The 19,003-nt window shown below is 44.5% G+C and overlaps 1 protein-coding gene across 3 annotated transcripts; it reads left to right on the forward strand.

Moving 5' to 3' along the window:
* The first annotated feature begins 8,904 nt into the window (after nt 1-8,904).
* Nucleotides 8,905-18,635, forward strand: LOC139397180 (platelet-activating factor acetylhydrolase IB subunit alpha1-like). 3 transcript variants are annotated; one of them, XM_071144050.1, is made up of 6 exons: nt 8,905-9,065; nt 9,433-9,525; nt 9,717-9,806; nt 9,989-10,105; nt 10,327-10,449; nt 17,217-18,635. In XM_071144050.1, the coding sequence occupies exons 1-6, from the start codon at nt 9,033-9,035 to the stop codon at nt 17,475-17,477; spliced, it is 717 nt and encodes a 238-aa protein (XP_071000151.1). In that variant the 5' UTR covers nt 8,905-9,032; the 3' UTR covers nt 17,478-18,635. The 3 variants fall into 3 exon arrangements, with proteins under 3 accessions (XP_071000151.1, XP_071000152.1, XP_071000153.1); XM_071144051.1 differs by having other exon boundaries at nt 8,909-8,958; XM_071144052.1 differs by having other exon boundaries at nt 8,941-9,030.
* Nucleotides 18,636-19,003: the final 368 nt, after the last annotated feature.

Raw genomic sequence — 19,003 nt, forward strand, 5'->3', positions numbered from 1 at the left:
GTCAAGGGCAGTCAGGTCTGGAGTGGACCAAGGGCTATATCTGTTCTTAGTTCTGCATTTTTTGAACGGGGAATGCTTATCTAAGATGGTGAGGAAATTACTTTTAAAGAATGACCAGGCATCCTCGACTGACGGGATGAGGTCAATATCCTTCCAGGATACCCGGGCCATGTTGATTAGAAAGGCCTGCTCGCAGAAGTGTTTTAGGGAGCATTTGACAGTGATCCTTTGACAGTGGTCATTTGACCGCGGACCCATAGCGGATACAGGCAATGAGGAAGTGATCGCTGAGATCCTGATTGAAAATAGCGGAGGTGTATTTGGAAGGCATGTTGGTCAGGATCATGTCTATGAGGGGGCCCATGTTTACGGATTTAGGGTTGTACCTGGTGGGTTCCTTGATGATTTGTGTGAGATTGAGGGCATCTAGCTTAGATTGTAGGACTGCCGGGGTGCTAAGCATATCCCAGTTTAGGTTACGTAACAGAACAAACTCTGAAGCTAGATGGGGGGCGATCAGTTCACAAATGGTGTCCAGGGCACAGCTGGGAGCGGAGGGGGGTCAATAGCAGGCGGCAACAGTGAGAGACTTATTTCTGGAGAGGTTCATTTTTAAAATTAGAAGTTCAAACTGTTTCGGTATAGACCTGGAAAGTATGATAGAACTTTGCAGGTTCTCTCTGCAGTAGATTGCAACTCCTCCCACTTTGGCAGTTCTATCTTGACGAAAATGTTGTAGCGGGGTATGGAAATCTCAGAATTGTTGGTGGCCTTCCTAAGCCAGGATTCAGACACGGCAAGGACATCAGGGTTGTTAAAGCAGTGAGTAAAACAAACTTAGGGAGGAGGATTCTGATGTTGACATGCATGAAACAAGGTTTTTTTCGATCACAGAAGTTAAAAAAAAAACAAATCAAATCAAATTTATTTATATAGCCCTTCGTACATCAGCTGATATCTCAAAGTGCTGTACAGAAACCCAGCCTAAAACCCCAAACAGCAAACAATGCAGGTGTAGAAGCACGGTGGCTAGGAAAAACTCCCTAGAAAGGCCAAAACCTAGGAAGAAACCTAGAGAGGAACCAGGCTATGTGGGGTGGCCAGTCCTCTTCTGGCTGTGCCGGGTGGAGATTATAACAGAACATGGCCAAGATGTTCAAATGTTCATAAATGACCAGCATGGTCAAATAATAATAATCACAGGCAGAACAGTTGAAACTGGAGGAGCAGCACGGCCAGGTGGACTGGGGACAGCAAGGGAGTCATCATGCCCGGTAGTCCTGAGGCATGGTCCTAGGGCTCAGGTCCTCCGAGAGAGAGAAAGAAAGAGAGAAAGAGAGAATTAGAGAGAGCATACTTAAATTCACACAGGACACCGGATAGGACAGGAGAAGTACTCCAGATATAACAAACTGACCCTAGCCCCCCGACACATAAACTACTGTAGCATAAATACTGGAGGCTGAGACAGGAGGGGTCAGGAGACACTGTGGCCCCATCTGATGACACCCCCGGACAGGGCCAAACAGGAAGGATATAACCCCACCCACTTTGCCAAAGCACAGCCCCCACACCACTAGAGGGATATCTTCAACCACCAACTTACCATCCTGAGACAAGGCCGAGTATAGCCCACAAAGATCTCCGCCACGACACAACCCAAGGGGGGGCACCAACCCAGACAGGAAGATCACATCAGTGACTCATCCCACTCAAGTGACGCACCCCTCCTAGGGACGGTATGAAAGAGCCCTAGTAAGCCAGTGACTCAGCCCCTGTAATAGGGTTAGAGGCAGAGAATCCCAGTGGAAAGAGGGGAACCGGCCAGGCAGAGACAGCAAGGGCGGTTCGTTGCTCCAGAGCCTTTCCGTTCACCTTCACACTCCTGGGACAGACTACACTCAATCATATGACCCACTGAAGAGATGAGTCTTCAGTAAAGACTTAAAGGTTGAGACCGAGTTTGCGTCTCTCACATTGTTACATTGTCAACAAATGAGGGTGCCTGGGGACACGCGGGGCCTGGGTTTACCTCCACATCACCCGAGGAACAGAGGATGAGGGTACGGCTAAAGGCTATCAAAACTGGTCGCCTAGAGCGTAGGGGACAAAGAATAAAAGGAGCAGATTTCTGGGCGTGGTAGAATAGATTCAGGGCATAATGTGCAGACGGGTATGGTGGGGTGCGGGTACAGCGGGGGTAAGCCCAGGCACTGAGTGATGATAAGAGAGGTTGTATCTCTGGATAAGCTGGTTATAATGGGTGAGGTCACCGCATGTGTGGGAGGTGGGACAAAGGAGGTATCAGAGGTATAATGAGTGGAACTAGGGGTTCCATTGTAAACTAAAACAATGATAACTAACCTAAACAACAGTATACAAGGCATATTGACATATGAGAGAAACATACAGCGAGGCATAAAGTAATCACAGGTGTTGATTTGGAGCGCTAGCTAAGACAACAACAACAGCTAATCAGCTAAAACAACAACAGGTAAAATGGCGATGAATGGACAGAGGGTCAGTTAACTACACACAGAGCCTGAGTTCGCGGCTGGGGCCGGCAGATAAACAAAATATATAAATAAATAAATAAATATATAAACAGAATGGAATACTGTGATTAATGGACAGTCCAACGGGCATCAGCTATGTAGCCAAGTGATCATAGGGTCCAGGGGGCAGCAATAGATGGAACAGGGAGGCCGCGGAGTTGTCGTTACTACGCTAGCACATGGGCGACGCAGCGTTTAAAGTTAGTAGCCCGGGGCTAGTAGAAGCGTCTGCTCCGAAGGAGGCCGGTTGAAGACACAGCGGATGGAGTATTCGTCGGCAGACCTGTCGTGGTGGTGCGGCGGGCGCCGTGTCGACTAAGGACCCAAGCCAGGTGGCGAAAGAGGTATTGTAGTTGTAGTAATTTAGTTTTCTATCCGGGAGATGCGCCTGGCTCACAGCTAACTGGTGCTAGCTTTGGGGCAGAGGCGTTAGGCACTATCGCCACTCGGTAGCAGCGGTGATCCGGTGCCAAGGTCCAGAGCTCACAGCAAGGATCCGGTGGAGTAGTGTGTTCTAGCCGTGTTTGAGTGGAGTCCGGGTGAACAACTGAGTAGGCCGGGAGGTGGACCTCAGGGATAGCTTCGGTACTGGGTAACTCGGTGGGTGCTAGCTAGCTGTGAAGAACAGGAGAATAGTCCAGGGATTACGGCAGGAATCCGGCGTTGTAGTGGAGAGACAGTCCGTTACTGGTAGGCTGGCGAGTATTATCCAGGTCTAAAAATGACAAATAACAGCGGTTCCGTATCACATTGGGTGAGGCAGGTTACCGGAAGGTATAATTGAACTAAAATGGAGAAGAGATTGAAAATAAAATTTAAATATATACAAAAAAAGACGAAAAAATACAAAAGTACACAAGAGGACGAGCAAAACACGTCTGCACTGCTACGCCATCTTGGCTCTTTGACACAATCCTGTATCGGAGCTCCACGGACAATTCCTTCGACCTCAGGGCTTGGTTTTTGCTCTGAAATGCATTGTCAACTGTGGGACCTTATATAGACAGGTGAGTGTCTTTCCAAATCATGTACAATCAATTTAATTTACTCCAATCAAGTGGTAAAAACATCTAAAGGATAATCAATGGAAACAGGATGCACCTGAGCTCGATTTCGAGTCTCATAGCAATGGGTCTGAATACTTTTGCAAAAATGTCTAAATACCGTTTTTTTTTCATTAGGATTGATGAGGGAAAAACGATCGAATCCATTTTAGAATAAGGCTGTAACATAACAAAATGTGGAAAAAGTCAAGGGGTCTGAATACTTTCCAAATCCACTGTATGTGTGATGGATGAGTCTGCATGATTGATGTGTCTGTATGATGGATATGTCTGTATGATGAATATTAATGTATGATGGATGTCTGTATGCAACTACTATGAGATGGCTATCTCTGTCTGCAACGCTTCATGAAACGCTCAAAACACCAGAAGGAAACAATCAAATTCACATGTCAATTTGTCTATAAGACTCCCTATGAGTTAAGAGCTAATTGTAGTGCTTTCACAGACACCTCAAATCATGCACACCAGAAGCAGCTGTAATAACTGTAACCTGTCATGAAGCCAAATACACTGCTCAAAAAAATAAAGGGAACACTTAAACAACACAATGTAACTCCAAGTCAATCACACTTCTGTGAAATCAAACTGTCCACTTAGGAAGCAACACTGATTGACAATAAATTTCACATGCTGTTGTGCAAATGGAATAGAAAACAGGTGATAACCACAGACCACTTCTCAGTTCCTATGCTTCCTGGCTGATGTTTTGGTCACTTTTGAATGCTGGCAGTGCTTTCACTCTAGTGGTAGCATGAGACGGAGTCTACAACCCACACAAGTGGCTCAGGTAGTGCAGCTCATCCAGGATGGCACATCAATGCGAGCTGTGGCAAGAAGGTTTGCTGTGTCTGTCAGCGTAGTGTCCAGAGCATGGAGGCGCTACCAGGAGACAGGCCAGTACATCAGGAGACGTGGAGGAGACCGTAGGAGGGCAACAACCCAGCAGTAGGACCGCTACCTCCGCCTTTGTGCAAGAAGGAGCAGGAGGAGCACTGCCAGAGCCTTGCAAAATGACCTCCAGCAGGCCACAAATGTGCATGTTTCTGTTCAAACGGTCAGAAACAGACTCCATGAGGGAGGTAATGAGGGCCCAAAGTCCACAGGTGGTGGTTGTGCTTACAGTCCAACACTGTGCAGGACGTTTGGCATTTGCCAGAGAACACCAAGATTGGCAAATTTGCCACTGGCGCCCTGTGCTCTTCACAGATGAACGCAGGTTCACACTGAGCACGTGACAGACGTGACAGAGTATGGAGACGCCGTGGAGAACGTTCTGCTGCCTGCAACATCCTCCAGCATGACCGGTTTGGCAGTGGGTCAGTCATGGTGTGGGGTGGCATTTCTTTGAAGGGCCGCACAGCCCTCCATGTGCTCGCCAGAGGTAGCCTGACTGCCATTAGGTACAGAGATGAGATCCTCAGACCCCTTGTGATATGCTGGTGTGGTTGGTCCTGGGTTCCTCCTAATGCAAGACAATGCTAGACCTCATGTGGCTGGAGTGTGTCAGCAGTTCCTGCAAGAGGAAGGCATTGATGCTATGGACCGCCCGTTCCCCAGACCTGAATCCAATAGAGCACATCTGGGACATCATGTCTCGCTCCATCCACCAACAGACTGTCCAGGAGTTGGCGGATGCTTTAGTCCAGGTCTGGGAGGAGATCCCTCAGGAGACCATCCGCCACCTCATCAGGAGCATGCCCAGGCGTTGTAGGGAAGTCATACAGGCACGTGGAGGCCACACACACTACTGAGCCTCATTTTGACTTGTTTTAAGGACATTACATCAAATTGGATCAGCCTGTAGTGTAGTGTGGTTTTCCACTTTAATTTTGAGTGTGACTCCAAATCCAGACCTCCATGGGTTGATAAATTTGATTTCCATTGATAATTTTTGAGTGATTTTGTCGTCAGCACATTCAACTATGTAAAGAAAAAAGTATTTAATAAGAATATTTCATTCATTCAGATGTCGGATGTGTTATTTTAGTGTTCCCTTCATTAAATCAAACAGAATGTTCAATACTTTACCTTGCCCAGTGAATGCCAATACACAGAACAGCATTAGCATCTTTAATCTCATTCCTATGGCCACACCATCCTTGTGAATGTGCAATATAACCTCTGCAGCTTCTGCTGAATGAACAACTAAACTGCAGTTACTTCACCCCTTTATATGGCTGTGTGTCTCAGTCTGAGATTAAATGGGCCATGTTGTATGAGGCATGTCCCCCTTCCTAAACCAACACCTGCCTTGTGGCTTTTTGTGTTATATACACCAAGAGTTTTGGAAAGAGTGGACATTTGCCAAAACAACACCTCATAGTGTTACTGATGAGTGAAGTCAGCCTGACAGGTGGATGAGGGCCCTTTATGATACTGATCTGTGATAGACACTATGGCAAAAAACACTCTTCTGCCTTCATGGCTTATGTTCAATAAATATACCTTCTTTGAGAGCAAACTAGCAAATAACGTTCATTAAATAGAATGTTCACCTGAAGACTTGAAGGCCGCTTGAAACATTCAGCTAGACACTGTGATTGTGTCTCCTTGGCAAACATTAAGACAATGATCAAATGTTCCTCTAGCAAAACAATGATAAAATTAAAGCGTCATTGATCTGATAGATCAATATTGTCACACCCTGACCATAGAGAGCCTTTTTATTCTCTATTTTGGTTAGGTCGGGGTGTGACTAGGGTGGGTGATCTAGTGTTTATTTCTATGTTGGCCTGGTATGGTTCCCAATATTTAGGCAGCCATTTCCCCACTGTGTTTTGTGGGATCTTGTTTTTGTGTAGTTCCCTGTGAGCACTGCATGAGTGTCACGTGTCGTGTATTCTTTTTTCGGTTCTCCTATAATAAAAAAGATGTTGAACCGATATCACGTTGCGCTTTGGTCTGTCTCTCCACATGATCGTGACAAATATGCTGCCCAGATCATCATTCAAGAGATTCCAGCAAACTAAAATGAGTTTGTGTGAAAGGGTTAGAGAAGTTCTATTTACAGTCAAATCTTACATGAACAATTACAGGAAATAAACTTTCTTACACGGCATAACGGTTTGGTACTTGCTGGATTCCATTAATCAGTCATGAAATTGGGCTCCACACCGCTACGCTGGATTGGCTGGATCATTCACACCCACGTCGACAAAACCTCAAGACCGACTTAAAAACAGATAGTTACACTTCAGGCATATGTTTGAAGCTGTTAGGTGGAACTGATAAACAAATACTTCATGACAACTGACAAATCCAAATAACCAAATGAATTAGTGAGTCCAACATCTCATCACGGTACTGTTTGTCACTAGACAGCTCTCTTGTGGTTCTCTGCTCAGACATAACTCAATTCATACAGGTACACAGTATCTTGGATGTGCTCACAACATCACATGCAAGTATAAAACTGTTTGGTCAGCTAAAGGTCAATTATTTTATTATCTTGGTTAAAAAAACGTCTTTGCAGAGCCATCATGCAGACACACTTCAGTGGTTGGAAGTTGCAAACAAAGAAGCAATGTCCATAAGCTTAAGGTTTCATTGGTTTTTAATGCATAGCATTTTGACATCACACATTCCTATTTTCCACAATCCAAGATTAACACAACCATTGTCGTAAGCAGTATATACAAACAGTCAAAGCAGCCTTTTATAAGGAGTCTTGGGTCTCGTGGGGTGACTGCCTTTGAATAAAGAGTGCAAGAAAATAATAAGCTCGCTACAACACATGCATACACACTGACTACAGTATCATACAGTATCATCCAGGTCAAATACCCACCAGTCTCTGCCCTACTATGCATATTTTGGTACATCCAAAATACGACATTCAGGGTATCTTCACATGTAACAACAAGCAACGAGTGTTGAGTAAACACCAGCCCGAGAGGCTTGTAGGAAGTCACAACATCAGCGGCTACAGAATCACAGTGTCAGATATTTATCAGTATGTCCTCTGCAAGTCAGCTTGTCTTTGATGAGTTGGACTATGGCCATGATGCCTCCACAGATCTGCTCTGCAGTGTGACCATGATTATTGGTGCCCACCCACAGCACCACAACCTGATGAGGCAGAGACACAAACATCAACTTGGTGGGCAGTTTCATTCATACCACTTGATTTAAAAGCATGTTCAATGATAGATACTGAAAGTGCTTTTTGGCCCAGGAAAATGCTTGGGACCACGGGTCTGTGCAGCCATTAGGGTTTAAATCTGAACAAGGAGTAGTGTATGATCAACTCTAATATAATGTACTAACGTGTTGTCTGTGTGTATACATACCTTTGGGCTGATGTGGGCCAACTCTCCATTGCTCAATCTCCACAAGGCATTCTATGTTGCGTCACCTACTCAGCAAACTGGATGCAGTCTATCAAATTACCATCCGCTTTGTAACCAAAGCCCCTTATACCACCTACCACTGCAACTTGTATGCTCTCGTCGGTTGGCCCTCGCTACATATTCATCGCCAGACCCACTGGCTCCAGGTCATCTATAAGTCTTTGCTAGGTAAAGCTCCGCCTTATCTCAGCTCACTGGTCAACATAACACCCACCCGTAGCACGCGCTCAAACAGGTATATCTCACTGGTCATCCCCAAAGCTAACACCCACTTTGGTCGCCTTTCCGTCAAGTTCTATGCTGCCAATGACTGGAACTAATTACAAAAATTGCTGAAGTTGGAGACATATCTCCCTCACTAACTTTTTTTTTTAAACATTAAGAATTTTAAATTTTACCCCCTTTTCGTGGTATCCAATTGTTAGTAATTACTATCTTGTCTCATCGCTACAACTCGAAAGCCCTGCTTCCTCCGAAACACAACTCACACTGCTTCTTAACACAGCGCGCCTCCAACCCAACCCAGCCGCACCAATGTGTCAGAGGAAACACCGCGCACCTGGCCATCTTGATTAGCGCGCACTGCGCCCGGTCCGACAGAAAAAAAGTATGAGAATGTAAGCACTTGCTCTGGATAAGAGCTTCTGCTAAATGACAAAAACATCAAATCTGCGCGACTGCGGCGCGCATTTTACCTCGTGAACACCACCGGGCGAGTCCAAATCTAGACATGAGGAGGTAGGCTAGATTTTATCTGCAACTATAATTCCCTTTGGCAGTCACGTTGATAGCCGTAATTTACTGTGAAAATCGTGTTTTAGGGCGGTATTCATACACATTACTACTTATATGCGTATACATATTACTAGACTGAAAACAAAACGGTATTTTACTGAAGTAGCTCACCTATGAGTGGTCAATGGTACATTCTGTAGTTACTTGAAATGTTACTTTCAGCAACGTCAGGCGGACCGAATCACCATTACGGTATTGTAAAACATTAATAAATGTTAGCTATTCAGCGATCTCATCTATTAATATGAAAATGTCTGAACGCCGGTATGTTGATGCACCACACTGCCAATGCATCATTGGTTCGTAGCACTTTATGCTAACTGAATGATTAGCTAGCTACAGTACTGTATAGCTAGCTGACTATTCCTGTAGCCTGGCTGGAAATATGCCAGGTTACAGAAATGGTCAGCTAGCTAGCTCGTGTTTTGGTTATTTGTGCTAAAGTATTCGTTTCTGCCATCGTTATTCGTTATATATTATTATTAGGTCCCATAATGCCAGTGTACGCCCATTTGTTAATAGGGTTACACATTTCACTTGGAATTCTTTTGCGGTATTCTACTGTAGTTACCTAGCTAGCTACCCATAGTTAGTTGCTTTATTGATTCACACATCAGCTCTAATCTACCGAGACATAATTTTCACGTTGATTCTTTCTGACACTAGACAGACAAAGTGATGAGCTCAGAAGACTCCAACCCCGCCGCCACACCCACTCCTGGCGTGGACACCCAGGGAGATGGGCGATGGATGTCTTTGGTGTGTATCCTGCTGTTTGCCTCACCAATACATTACATCTGCCATTTTAGAATAACAGCAGCAGTTATAGTCTTGGAAGGTCAATTTCCTCTTGTGTCCTGATTCAGAGTGTTTAGGTTAAACGTGGAAGACACATTTCGGGTTGAATGCATTGACTAGGTATCTCCATTCCTCTCTCCCTCTGCATACAGCATAACCACTTTGTGTCTAACAGCAAGGACAAGGAACCTGATGTCCTGTTTGTAGGAGACTCTCTTGTCCAGCTCTTGTACCAGTTTGAGGTAATCTCTCTAACCTGGCAGCTGTAATGGGACTGCAAACATTGGTGACGTTTGGAACTTAAGCCAACATCATTTGCCACATTGAAATATTTTCTGATTACAAGTCTTGTCATTGCTGAAGAAAGCACGTTAGCTGCTATGTTATGCTAGTTGACATAATGGTGTTGATGTGTCTTTGTCAGGTGTGGCGAGACCTGTTTTCTCCTCTCCACGCTCTCAACTTTGGGGTGGGAGGTGATGCAACACAGCATGTCTTGTGGAGATTGAGCAATGGAGAGTTGGGCCACATCAGCCCAAAGGCATGTATACACACAGACAACATGTTAGTATGTTACATTTGAGTTGATCATACACTCCTCATTGTTTCGATTTAAACCCTAATGGCTGCACAGACCCATGGTCCCAAGCCTGTTCCTGGGTCAACAAGCACTTTCAGTATCAACCATTGAACATGCTTTTAAATCAAGTGGTATGAATGAAACTGCTCACCATGTTCATGTTTGTGTCTCTGCCTCATCAGGTTGTGGTGCTGTGGGTGGGCACCAATAATCATGGTCACACTGCAGAACAGATCTGTGGAGGCATTATGGCCATAGTCCAACTCATCAAGGACAAGCTGCCGAAGGCTTACACTCTTGTGCTGGTAGGTTGTACTCTACCTCTTTTCTACCACAAATGTGACTTAAACCATTAATGGGAAATGTTTGAATCATTTTCCTGTATTTGATTTACTGTTACTAAGTACTGATTGTTCTATCTTTGACCTGTTTAACTGCCAGTATCAAATGTCTGCCGGTGTTGAATGTTCTGGTTAAAGTTTGCTGCCAGACTTTGCTGAGGACACAATTATTATGTACAGTTGAAGTTGGAAGTTTTACATACACAGCCAAATACATTTAAACTCAGTTCTTCACAATTCCTGACATTTTAATCCTAGTAAAAATTCCCTGTCTTAGGTCAGTTAGGATCACCACTTTATTTTAAGAATGTGAAATATGAGAATAATAGTAGAAAGATTTATTTAAGCTTTTATTTCTTTCATCACACTCCCAGTTGGTTAGAAGTTTACATACACTCAATTTGTATTCGGTAGCATTGACTTTAAATTGTTAAACTTGGGTCAAACGTGTCGGGTAGCCTTCCACAAGCTTCCCACAATAAGTTGAGTGAATTTTGTCCCTTTCCTCCTGACAGAGCTGGTGTAACTGAGTCAGGTTTGTAGGCCTTCTTGCTCGCACACGCTTTTTCAGTTCTGCCCACAAATTTTCTATGGGATTGAGGTCAGGACTTTGTGATGGCCACTCCAATACCTTGACTTTGTTGTCCTTAAGCCATTTTGCCACAACTTTGGAAGTATGCTTTTTTGGAAGACCCATTTGCGACCAAGCTTTAACTTCCTAACTGATGTCTTGAGGTGAAGCTTCAATATATCCACATAATTTCCCTCATCATGATGCCATCTATTTTTTGAAGTGCACCAGTCCCTCCTGCAGCAAAGCACCCCCACAACATGATGCTGCCGTTCCCGTGCTTCATGGTTGGGAAGATGTTCTTTGACTTACAAGCCTCCCCCCTTTTCCTCCAAACATAGCGATGGTCATTATGGCCAAACAGTTATATTTTTGTTTCATCAGACCAGAGGACATTTCTCAAAAAAGTACGATCTTTGTCCTCATCTGCAGTTGAAAACCGTAGGCTGGCTTTTTTTATGGCGGTTTTGGAGCAGTGGCTTCTTCCTTGCTGAGCGGCCTTTCAGGATATGTCGATATAGGACTTGTTTTACTGTGGATATAGATACTTTTGTACCTTTCCTCCAGCATCTTCACAAGGTCCTTTGCTGTTGTTCTGGGTGGGATTGATTTGCACTTTTTGCACCAAAGTACATACATCTCTAGGAGACAGAAAGCGTCTCCTTCCTGAGCGGTAATGACGTTTGCGTGGTCCCATGGTGTTTACTTGCGTACTATTGTTTGTACAGATGAACGTGGTACCTTCAGGCGTTTGGAAATTGCTCCCAAGGATGAACCAGACTTGTAGAGGTCTACCATTTTTTTTCTGAGGTCTTGGCTGATTTCTTTTGATTTTCCCATGATGTCAAGCAAGAAGCCACTGAGTTTGAAGGTAGGTCTTGAAATACATCCACAGGTACACCTCCAATTTATTCAAATGATGTCAATTAGCCTATCAGCAGCTTGTAAAGCCATGACATAATTTTCTGGATTTTTCCAAACTGTTTAAAGGCACAGTCAACTTAGTGTATGTAAACTTCTGACCCACTGGCATTGTGATACAGTGAAATAATCTGTCTGTAAATAATTGTTGGAAAAATTACTTGTCATGCAAAAAGTAGATGTCCTAACCAACTTGCCAAAGCTGTAGTTTGTTAAGAAGAAATTTGTGGAGTGGTTGAAAAACGTGTTTTAATGACTCCAACCTAAGTGCATGTTAACTTCCGACTTCAACTGTATCTGTGACACTGCGATTCTGTAGCCGCTGATGTTGTGACTTCCTTCAGGCTGGTGTTTAGTCAACACTCAGTGCTGTGGGATTAATATATTCCAAGATGGCGTAGCACTCAGATGTCTTTGTTCTCGTCTTGTCCCGTGTATATATATTTTTTTTCTTGCATATCTTTTTTATATTTTTCCTAAACATCAACTTCAATATACTCTCCTGCAACCATCCTCACCCAATGTGGTATGATCTGCTATTTTCTAAAGTATTTTACTTTACTTTCGAACCAGAATCGCCCAACAGAGGCTAGCCAGCTAACTAGCTACTAGGTAGTAGTTAGCTAACCACTGCTAGCGGACATCAGCTAACCTCTAGCTCGGAAATCTCTTGCCAGTTTGCGCCAGTTTGAACATGATTCAAACCAGAGCACACCGGACTTATTTTCTCTCCATATCCCCAGATTCCTACCGCAAGCTCTGAACCTTTTTCACCTGGATCATCGCAGCTAGCTAGCTGCAATCCGAGTTGCTACTCCTGGCTAACGTCTCTATCCCAAAGCAAGCACCAATTAGCCTGTCGCTTTCCCTTGTGAGGACCATCTCCCGGCTAGCTGAAGAGGTCCATCAGCCACTCATTGGGCTGCAATACCTATTTTGCCAATTGGCCTGGACCTCTTTCACTACACGAAGCCCTGCTAATCCATCATGACTGGACTTCTGACGTAATCTGCCCAAGGGTTATTTTTGCAACAGGCCCCTCTGTCGCGACGTCCCCTGAATGCACATCTGCTAGCCGCGGCCCGCTAGCTGTCTAGAGCATATCGGACTGTTAGCTGAATAGGTCGATCGGCCAATTTTCTTGGGCCACTGTACCTATTTTGCCAATTGGACTGGGAACCGTTACTACACGGAACCCTACTAAGCCATCACGGCGAGGCTCCGCATGAGGAGGCTACAACAGACTTCTTCCGTTGCGACGTACCTCTAAGGCCCTTCTGCTAGCTTGCTAGCCCCGGCCCGCTGGCTGTCTGAATCGCCGTGTCTCCAGCCAGCTTAACTACTCACTGGACCCCTATGGTCACTCTGCTACGCATGCCTCTCCCTAATGTCAATATGCCTTGTCCATTGCTCTTCTGGTTAGTGATTATTGTCTTATTTCACTAGAGCCTCTAGTCCTGCTCAATATGACTTAGCTAAACCTTCAGTTCTATCGCACCCAGAAACATGCTCCTTTTACTCTGTTCCGAACGTACTAGACGACCAGTTCTTATAGCCTTTAGCCGTACCCTTATCCTACTCCTCTGTTCCTCTGGTGATGTAGAGGTTAATCCAGGCCCAGCAGTGCTTAGCTCCACTCCCATTCCCCAGGCGCTCTCATTTGTTGACTTCTGTAACCGTAAAAGCCTTGGTTTCATGCATGTTAACATTAGAAGCCTCCCCCAAGTTTGTTTTATTCACTGCCTTAGCACACTCTGCCAACCCGAATGTCCTAGCCGTGTCTGAATCCTGGCTTAGGAAGACCACCAAAAACCCTGAAATGTCCATCCTTAACTATAACATTTTCCGACCAGATAGAACTGCCAAAGGGGGCGGTGTGGCAATCTACTGCAGAGAAAGCCTGCAGAGTTCTTTCATAATGTCCAGGTCTGCCCAAACAATTCAAGCTTCTACTTCTAAAAATCCACCTTTCCAGAAGCAAGTCTCTCTCACTGTTGCCACTTGTTATAGATTACCTTCTGCCCCCAGCTGTGCCTTGAACACCATATGTGAATTGATTGCCCCCCATCTATCTTCAGAGCTCGTGCTGCTAGATGACCTAAGCTGGGACATGCTTAACACCCCGGCCACCCTACAATCTAAGCTTGATGCCCTCAATCTCACACAAATTATCTATCAATGAACCTACCAGGTACAACCCCAAATCCGTAAACACGGGCACCCTCATAGATATCATCCTAACCAACTTGCCCTCCAAATACACGTCTGCTGTCTTCAACCAAGGACTAAGTGATCACTGCCTCATTGCCTGCACCCACAATGGGTCTGCGGTCAAACGACCACCCCTCATCACTGTCAAACGCTCTCTAAAATACTTCAGTGAGCAGGCCTGGCCCGGGTATCCTGGAAGGATATTGACCTCATCCTGTCAGTAGAGGATAACTGGTTATTCTTTAAAGGGCCTTCCTCACCATCTTAAATAAGCATATGCCCCATTCAAAAAAAATTGAACCTGGAACAGATATAGCACTTGGTTCACTCCAGACCTGACTGCCCTTGACCAGCACAAAAAACATCCTGTGGGGTACTGCATTCGCATCAAATAGCCCCCACGATATGCAACTTTTCAGGGAAGTTAGGAACCAATATACACAAGCAGCTAGGAAAGCTAAGGCTAGCTTTTTCGAACAGAAATTTGCATCCTGTAGCACAAACTCCAAAAAGTTCTGGGACACTGTAAAGTCCATGGAGAATAAGAGCACCTCCTCCCAGCTGCCCACTGCACTGAGGCTAGGAAACACTGTCATAAATCCACGATAATTGAGAATTTCAGTAAACATTTTTCTATGGCTGGCCACGCTTTCCACCTGGCTACTCCTATCCCTGTCAACTGCCCTGCACCCCCCACAGCAACTCTCCCAAGCCTCCCCATTTTTCCTTCACCCAAATCCAGATAGCTGATGTTCTGAAAGAGCTGCAAAATCTGGACCCTTACAATTCAGCCGGGCTAGACAATCTGGACCCTCTCTTTCTAAAATTATCTGCCGCAATTATTGCAACCCCTATTACTAGCCTGTTCAATCTCTCTTTCGTATCGTCTGAGATCCCCACAGATTGGAAAGCTGCCGCGGTCATCCCCCTCTTCAATGGGGGAGACACTCTGAACTCAACCTACTACAGACCTATATCTATCCTACCCTGCCTTTCTAAAGCCTTTGAAAGCCAAGAAAAACAAACAGATCACCGACCATTTTGAATCCCACCGTACCTTCTCCGCTATGCAATCTGACTTCTGAGCTGGTCATGGATGCACCTCAGCCATGCTCAAGGTCCTAAACGATATCAAAACTGTCATCGATAAAGAGAATACTGAATAGCTGTATTCATCAACCTGGCCAAGGCTTTCGACTCTGTCAATCATCAACTACTTCTCAGACAGAGAGTTTAGTTTGTCAAATCGGAGGGCCTGTTGTCCGGACCTCTGGCAGTCTCTATGGGGGTGCCACGGGGTTCAATTCTCGGGCCAACTCTCTTCTCTGTTTACGTCAATGATGTCGCTCTTGCTGCTGGTGATCCTCTGAACCACTTCTACGCAGACGACACCATTCTGTATACTTCTGGCCCTTGTTTGGACACTGTGCTAACTAACCTCCAGACGAGCTTCAATGCCATTCAACTCTCCTTCTGTGGCCTCCAACTATTCTTAACTGTATGTTTGTAAAACTAAATTCATGCTCTTCGACCGATCGCTGCCCGCACCTGCCCACCCCTCCAGCATCACTACTCTGGACGCTTCTGACCTAGAATATGTGGACAACTACAAATACCTAGGTGTCTGGTTAGACTGTAAACTCTCCTTCCAGACGCACATTAAGCATCTCGAATCCAAAATTACATCTAGAATCGGCTTCCTATTTGGCAACAAAGCATCCTTCACTCATGTTGCCAAACATACCCTTGTAAAACTGACTATCCTACCGATCCTCCAACACTCTACTCAACAAATTAGATGTAGTCTACAGTGCTATCTGTTTTGTTACCAAAGCCCCATATATTACCCACCACTGCGACCTGTATGCTCTCGTTGGCTGACCCTCGCTTTATACTTGTCGCCAAACCGTCTGGCTCCAGGTCATCTACAATTCTTTGCTAGGTAAAGCCCCACCTTATCTCAGTTCACTGGTCACCATTGCAGCACCCACCCACAGCACGCGCTCCAGGAGGTATATTTCATTGGTCATCCCCGAAGCCAATTCTCCTTTGGCCGCCTTTCCTTCCAGTTCTCTGCTGCCAAAGACTGGATCGAACTGCAAAAGTTGCAGAAGCTGGAGTTTCTTATCTCCCTCACTAACTTCAAGCACCAGCTATGAGAGCAGCTCACAGATCATTGCACCTGTACATACCCCATCTTTAAATAGCCAATCCAACTACCTCATCCCCATAATGTATTTATTTATTTTGCTCCTCTGCACCCCAGTATCTCAACTTGCAAATTCATCTTCTGCACATCTACCACTCGTGTTTAATTGCTATATCGTAATTACCTCACCACTATGGCCTATTTTATTGCCTTACCTCCCTTATCTTACCTCCATTTGCGCACGCTGTATATACTTTCTTTTCTACTGAATTATTGACTGTATGTTTGTTTATTCCATGTGTAACTCTGTGTTTGTGTCAAACTGCTTTGCTTTATCTTGGCCAGGTCACAGTTGTAAATGAGAACTTGTTCTCAACTAGCCTACCTGATTAAATAAAGGTGAAATAAGAAATATAAGCGCCGTCTAAGAGATTCGTTAGACATTTCTCTTGGCTTCTTTTCTGGAGATGTTCTCCTTGAATTATTTTAATAAACTGATAAGATTTAGATTAATATGATTGACTGCTCTCCCTTTTGTTCACCTTTGAAAATCCCTTTTACAACCATTAAACTTTTTGATAACACAAACTTAAATTATTAACTGCATACTTTATGGACTCCATTATCATTGCTAACCATATTGTCACGTTTGTCCTTTCTAGCATGGCCTTCTAGTGACTATAATGCACAGTAGGTTGGTGGGACCTTAATTGGGGAGAATGGGCTTGTGGTAATGGCTGGAGCTGAATGAGTGGAATACTATCACACACATGGTTTTCAGGTGTTTGATGCCACTCCATTTGCTCCATTCCAGACATTATTATGAGCTCTTCTCCCCTCAGCAGCCTCCTGTGCTTTCATGTATGTTTCCAACCACAGGGAGTGCTCCCCAGGGGTAAGATGCCCAACTCCCTACGGGAGAGGAATGCCCAGGTCAACAAGCTGGTCCAGGAGGCTGTGTCCTCTCTCCCCCACGCCTCCCTCCTCAACGTGGACCCCGGCTTTGTGCACTCGGACGGCAGCATCTCCCACCAGGACCTGTATGACTACCTCCACCTCACCCCCCAGGGCTACCAGGCTGTGTGCCAGCCGCTACACGCCCACCTCAAGGGCCTGCTGGAGAAACAGGCTGAAAACTGAAGGCCAAAGACCAACTGATGGCCAATGACCCACTCACTACATCAGAGGTACAAACCCTGGTCCTGGAGAGCCACAAGAGTACAGGCTTTTAGCACATTCACTACACTTTTTATTTAGTATTTTAGTACAGCCTTTTGTTCCATCCCATGATTCAAATAATGATCTAGTCCTTGATTAGTTGAATCATGTTGAATGCTGGGCTGGAAGAAAAGCCTTCTCTTGAAAGGCTTTCTAGAACCAGCGTTGGTAACCACTGCACTACTCTATTCTATGGGACTATATTGTAACTTACCACCAAAATGGCTGAGTAGAGGACCATTAAGCACTAATAGGATCAAACATCTGTGTTGCTAGTCAGATTTGACCGCTTATCACCAACTGATTTGATTGAGCTGATTTGAGAGATTATCCTTCCCTTTAGTTTCATGCTGTATGGTAGATTTGATGAATAATATACCAGAATCTCTCTCCTCTGACTGATAGATACATTATAAGAACTTCCCCACAGAAAGGTTAGGAGAATCTGAAAAGCTACCATACTAAAGGTTTTTGTTTCCTCTGTCAAAATACCCACATTTCCTGTCTTTTTCTCTTAACTTTGAAAACATAAACAGTCCTATTGATCTGATTGGTTATTAATAGTATCATTTAAAATCCCTTTAATGGTGTCATATGTGTTTAGACAGAGACCATTTATGTTGACAATGCAACAAGGTGTCACTTGGCCAGTTGGCTCCACTGTTAAAGCATTATTTGTTTCCGGTATCTGTTTACCACCATAACTTTTTGTTTCTTGTGAAGATTTCCCCGGAATATGTCTTATTTTGGCTGTGCAAATATGGAGAATGAAGGGGAAGGGTATGGTATATTTGGAGTGAATGATGAGGGCATTTCAATGTAGCGCTGAGACTGGTGGGTATTTGGCTTGGCTATGATATGATACTACAGTCGGTGTGTATGGATGTGTTGTAGCTAGCTTATACTCTTTATTCAAAGGCAGTCACCACACGAGACCCAAGACTCCCTATAAAAGGCTGCTTTGACTGTTTGAATATACTGCCTGTGTAGTCCTACCTGCCTCTGTATCTTGAATGTTGATTGTGGAAAATCTGAATATGTGATGTCAAAATGCAATGCATTAAAACCAATGAAAGCTTACTCTATGGACATTGCTTCTTTGTTTGCAGCTTCCAACCAATTGCGTGTGTGTGCACGATGGCACTGCAAAGAATAGTTTTTAAACCAAAATAATAATATAATTGACCTTCAGCTGTAGCTTGTCAAAACGTCCTCTCTGTGTGTGTGTTTGATTGCTTAATGTTCTCAAACTAATGGGTGCGGTGAAAGTTGTTAGGTTCTTATTTTTCAGAGTAAATAACCCCACGGACACTAGAGACGCTTTAACCAAGTTTAATTCTTCCCAAAGGTTCTGGTCAGCTGTAATCAGATAGCAAAACATTTTTTTCCATCACAGTTACATACATCCTACTTAAGACACTCCCTCACTCCATTCCTTATAGTTTTAG

The sequence above is a fragment of the Oncorhynchus clarkii genome, unplaced genomic scaffold (genome assembly GCF_045791955.1).
Source record: "Oncorhynchus clarkii lewisi isolate Uvic-CL-2024 unplaced genomic scaffold, UVic_Ocla_1.0 unplaced_contig_323_pilon_pilon, whole genome shotgun sequence".
Lineage (NCBI taxonomy): Eukaryota > Metazoa > Chordata > Actinopteri > Salmoniformes > Salmonidae > Oncorhynchus > Oncorhynchus clarkii.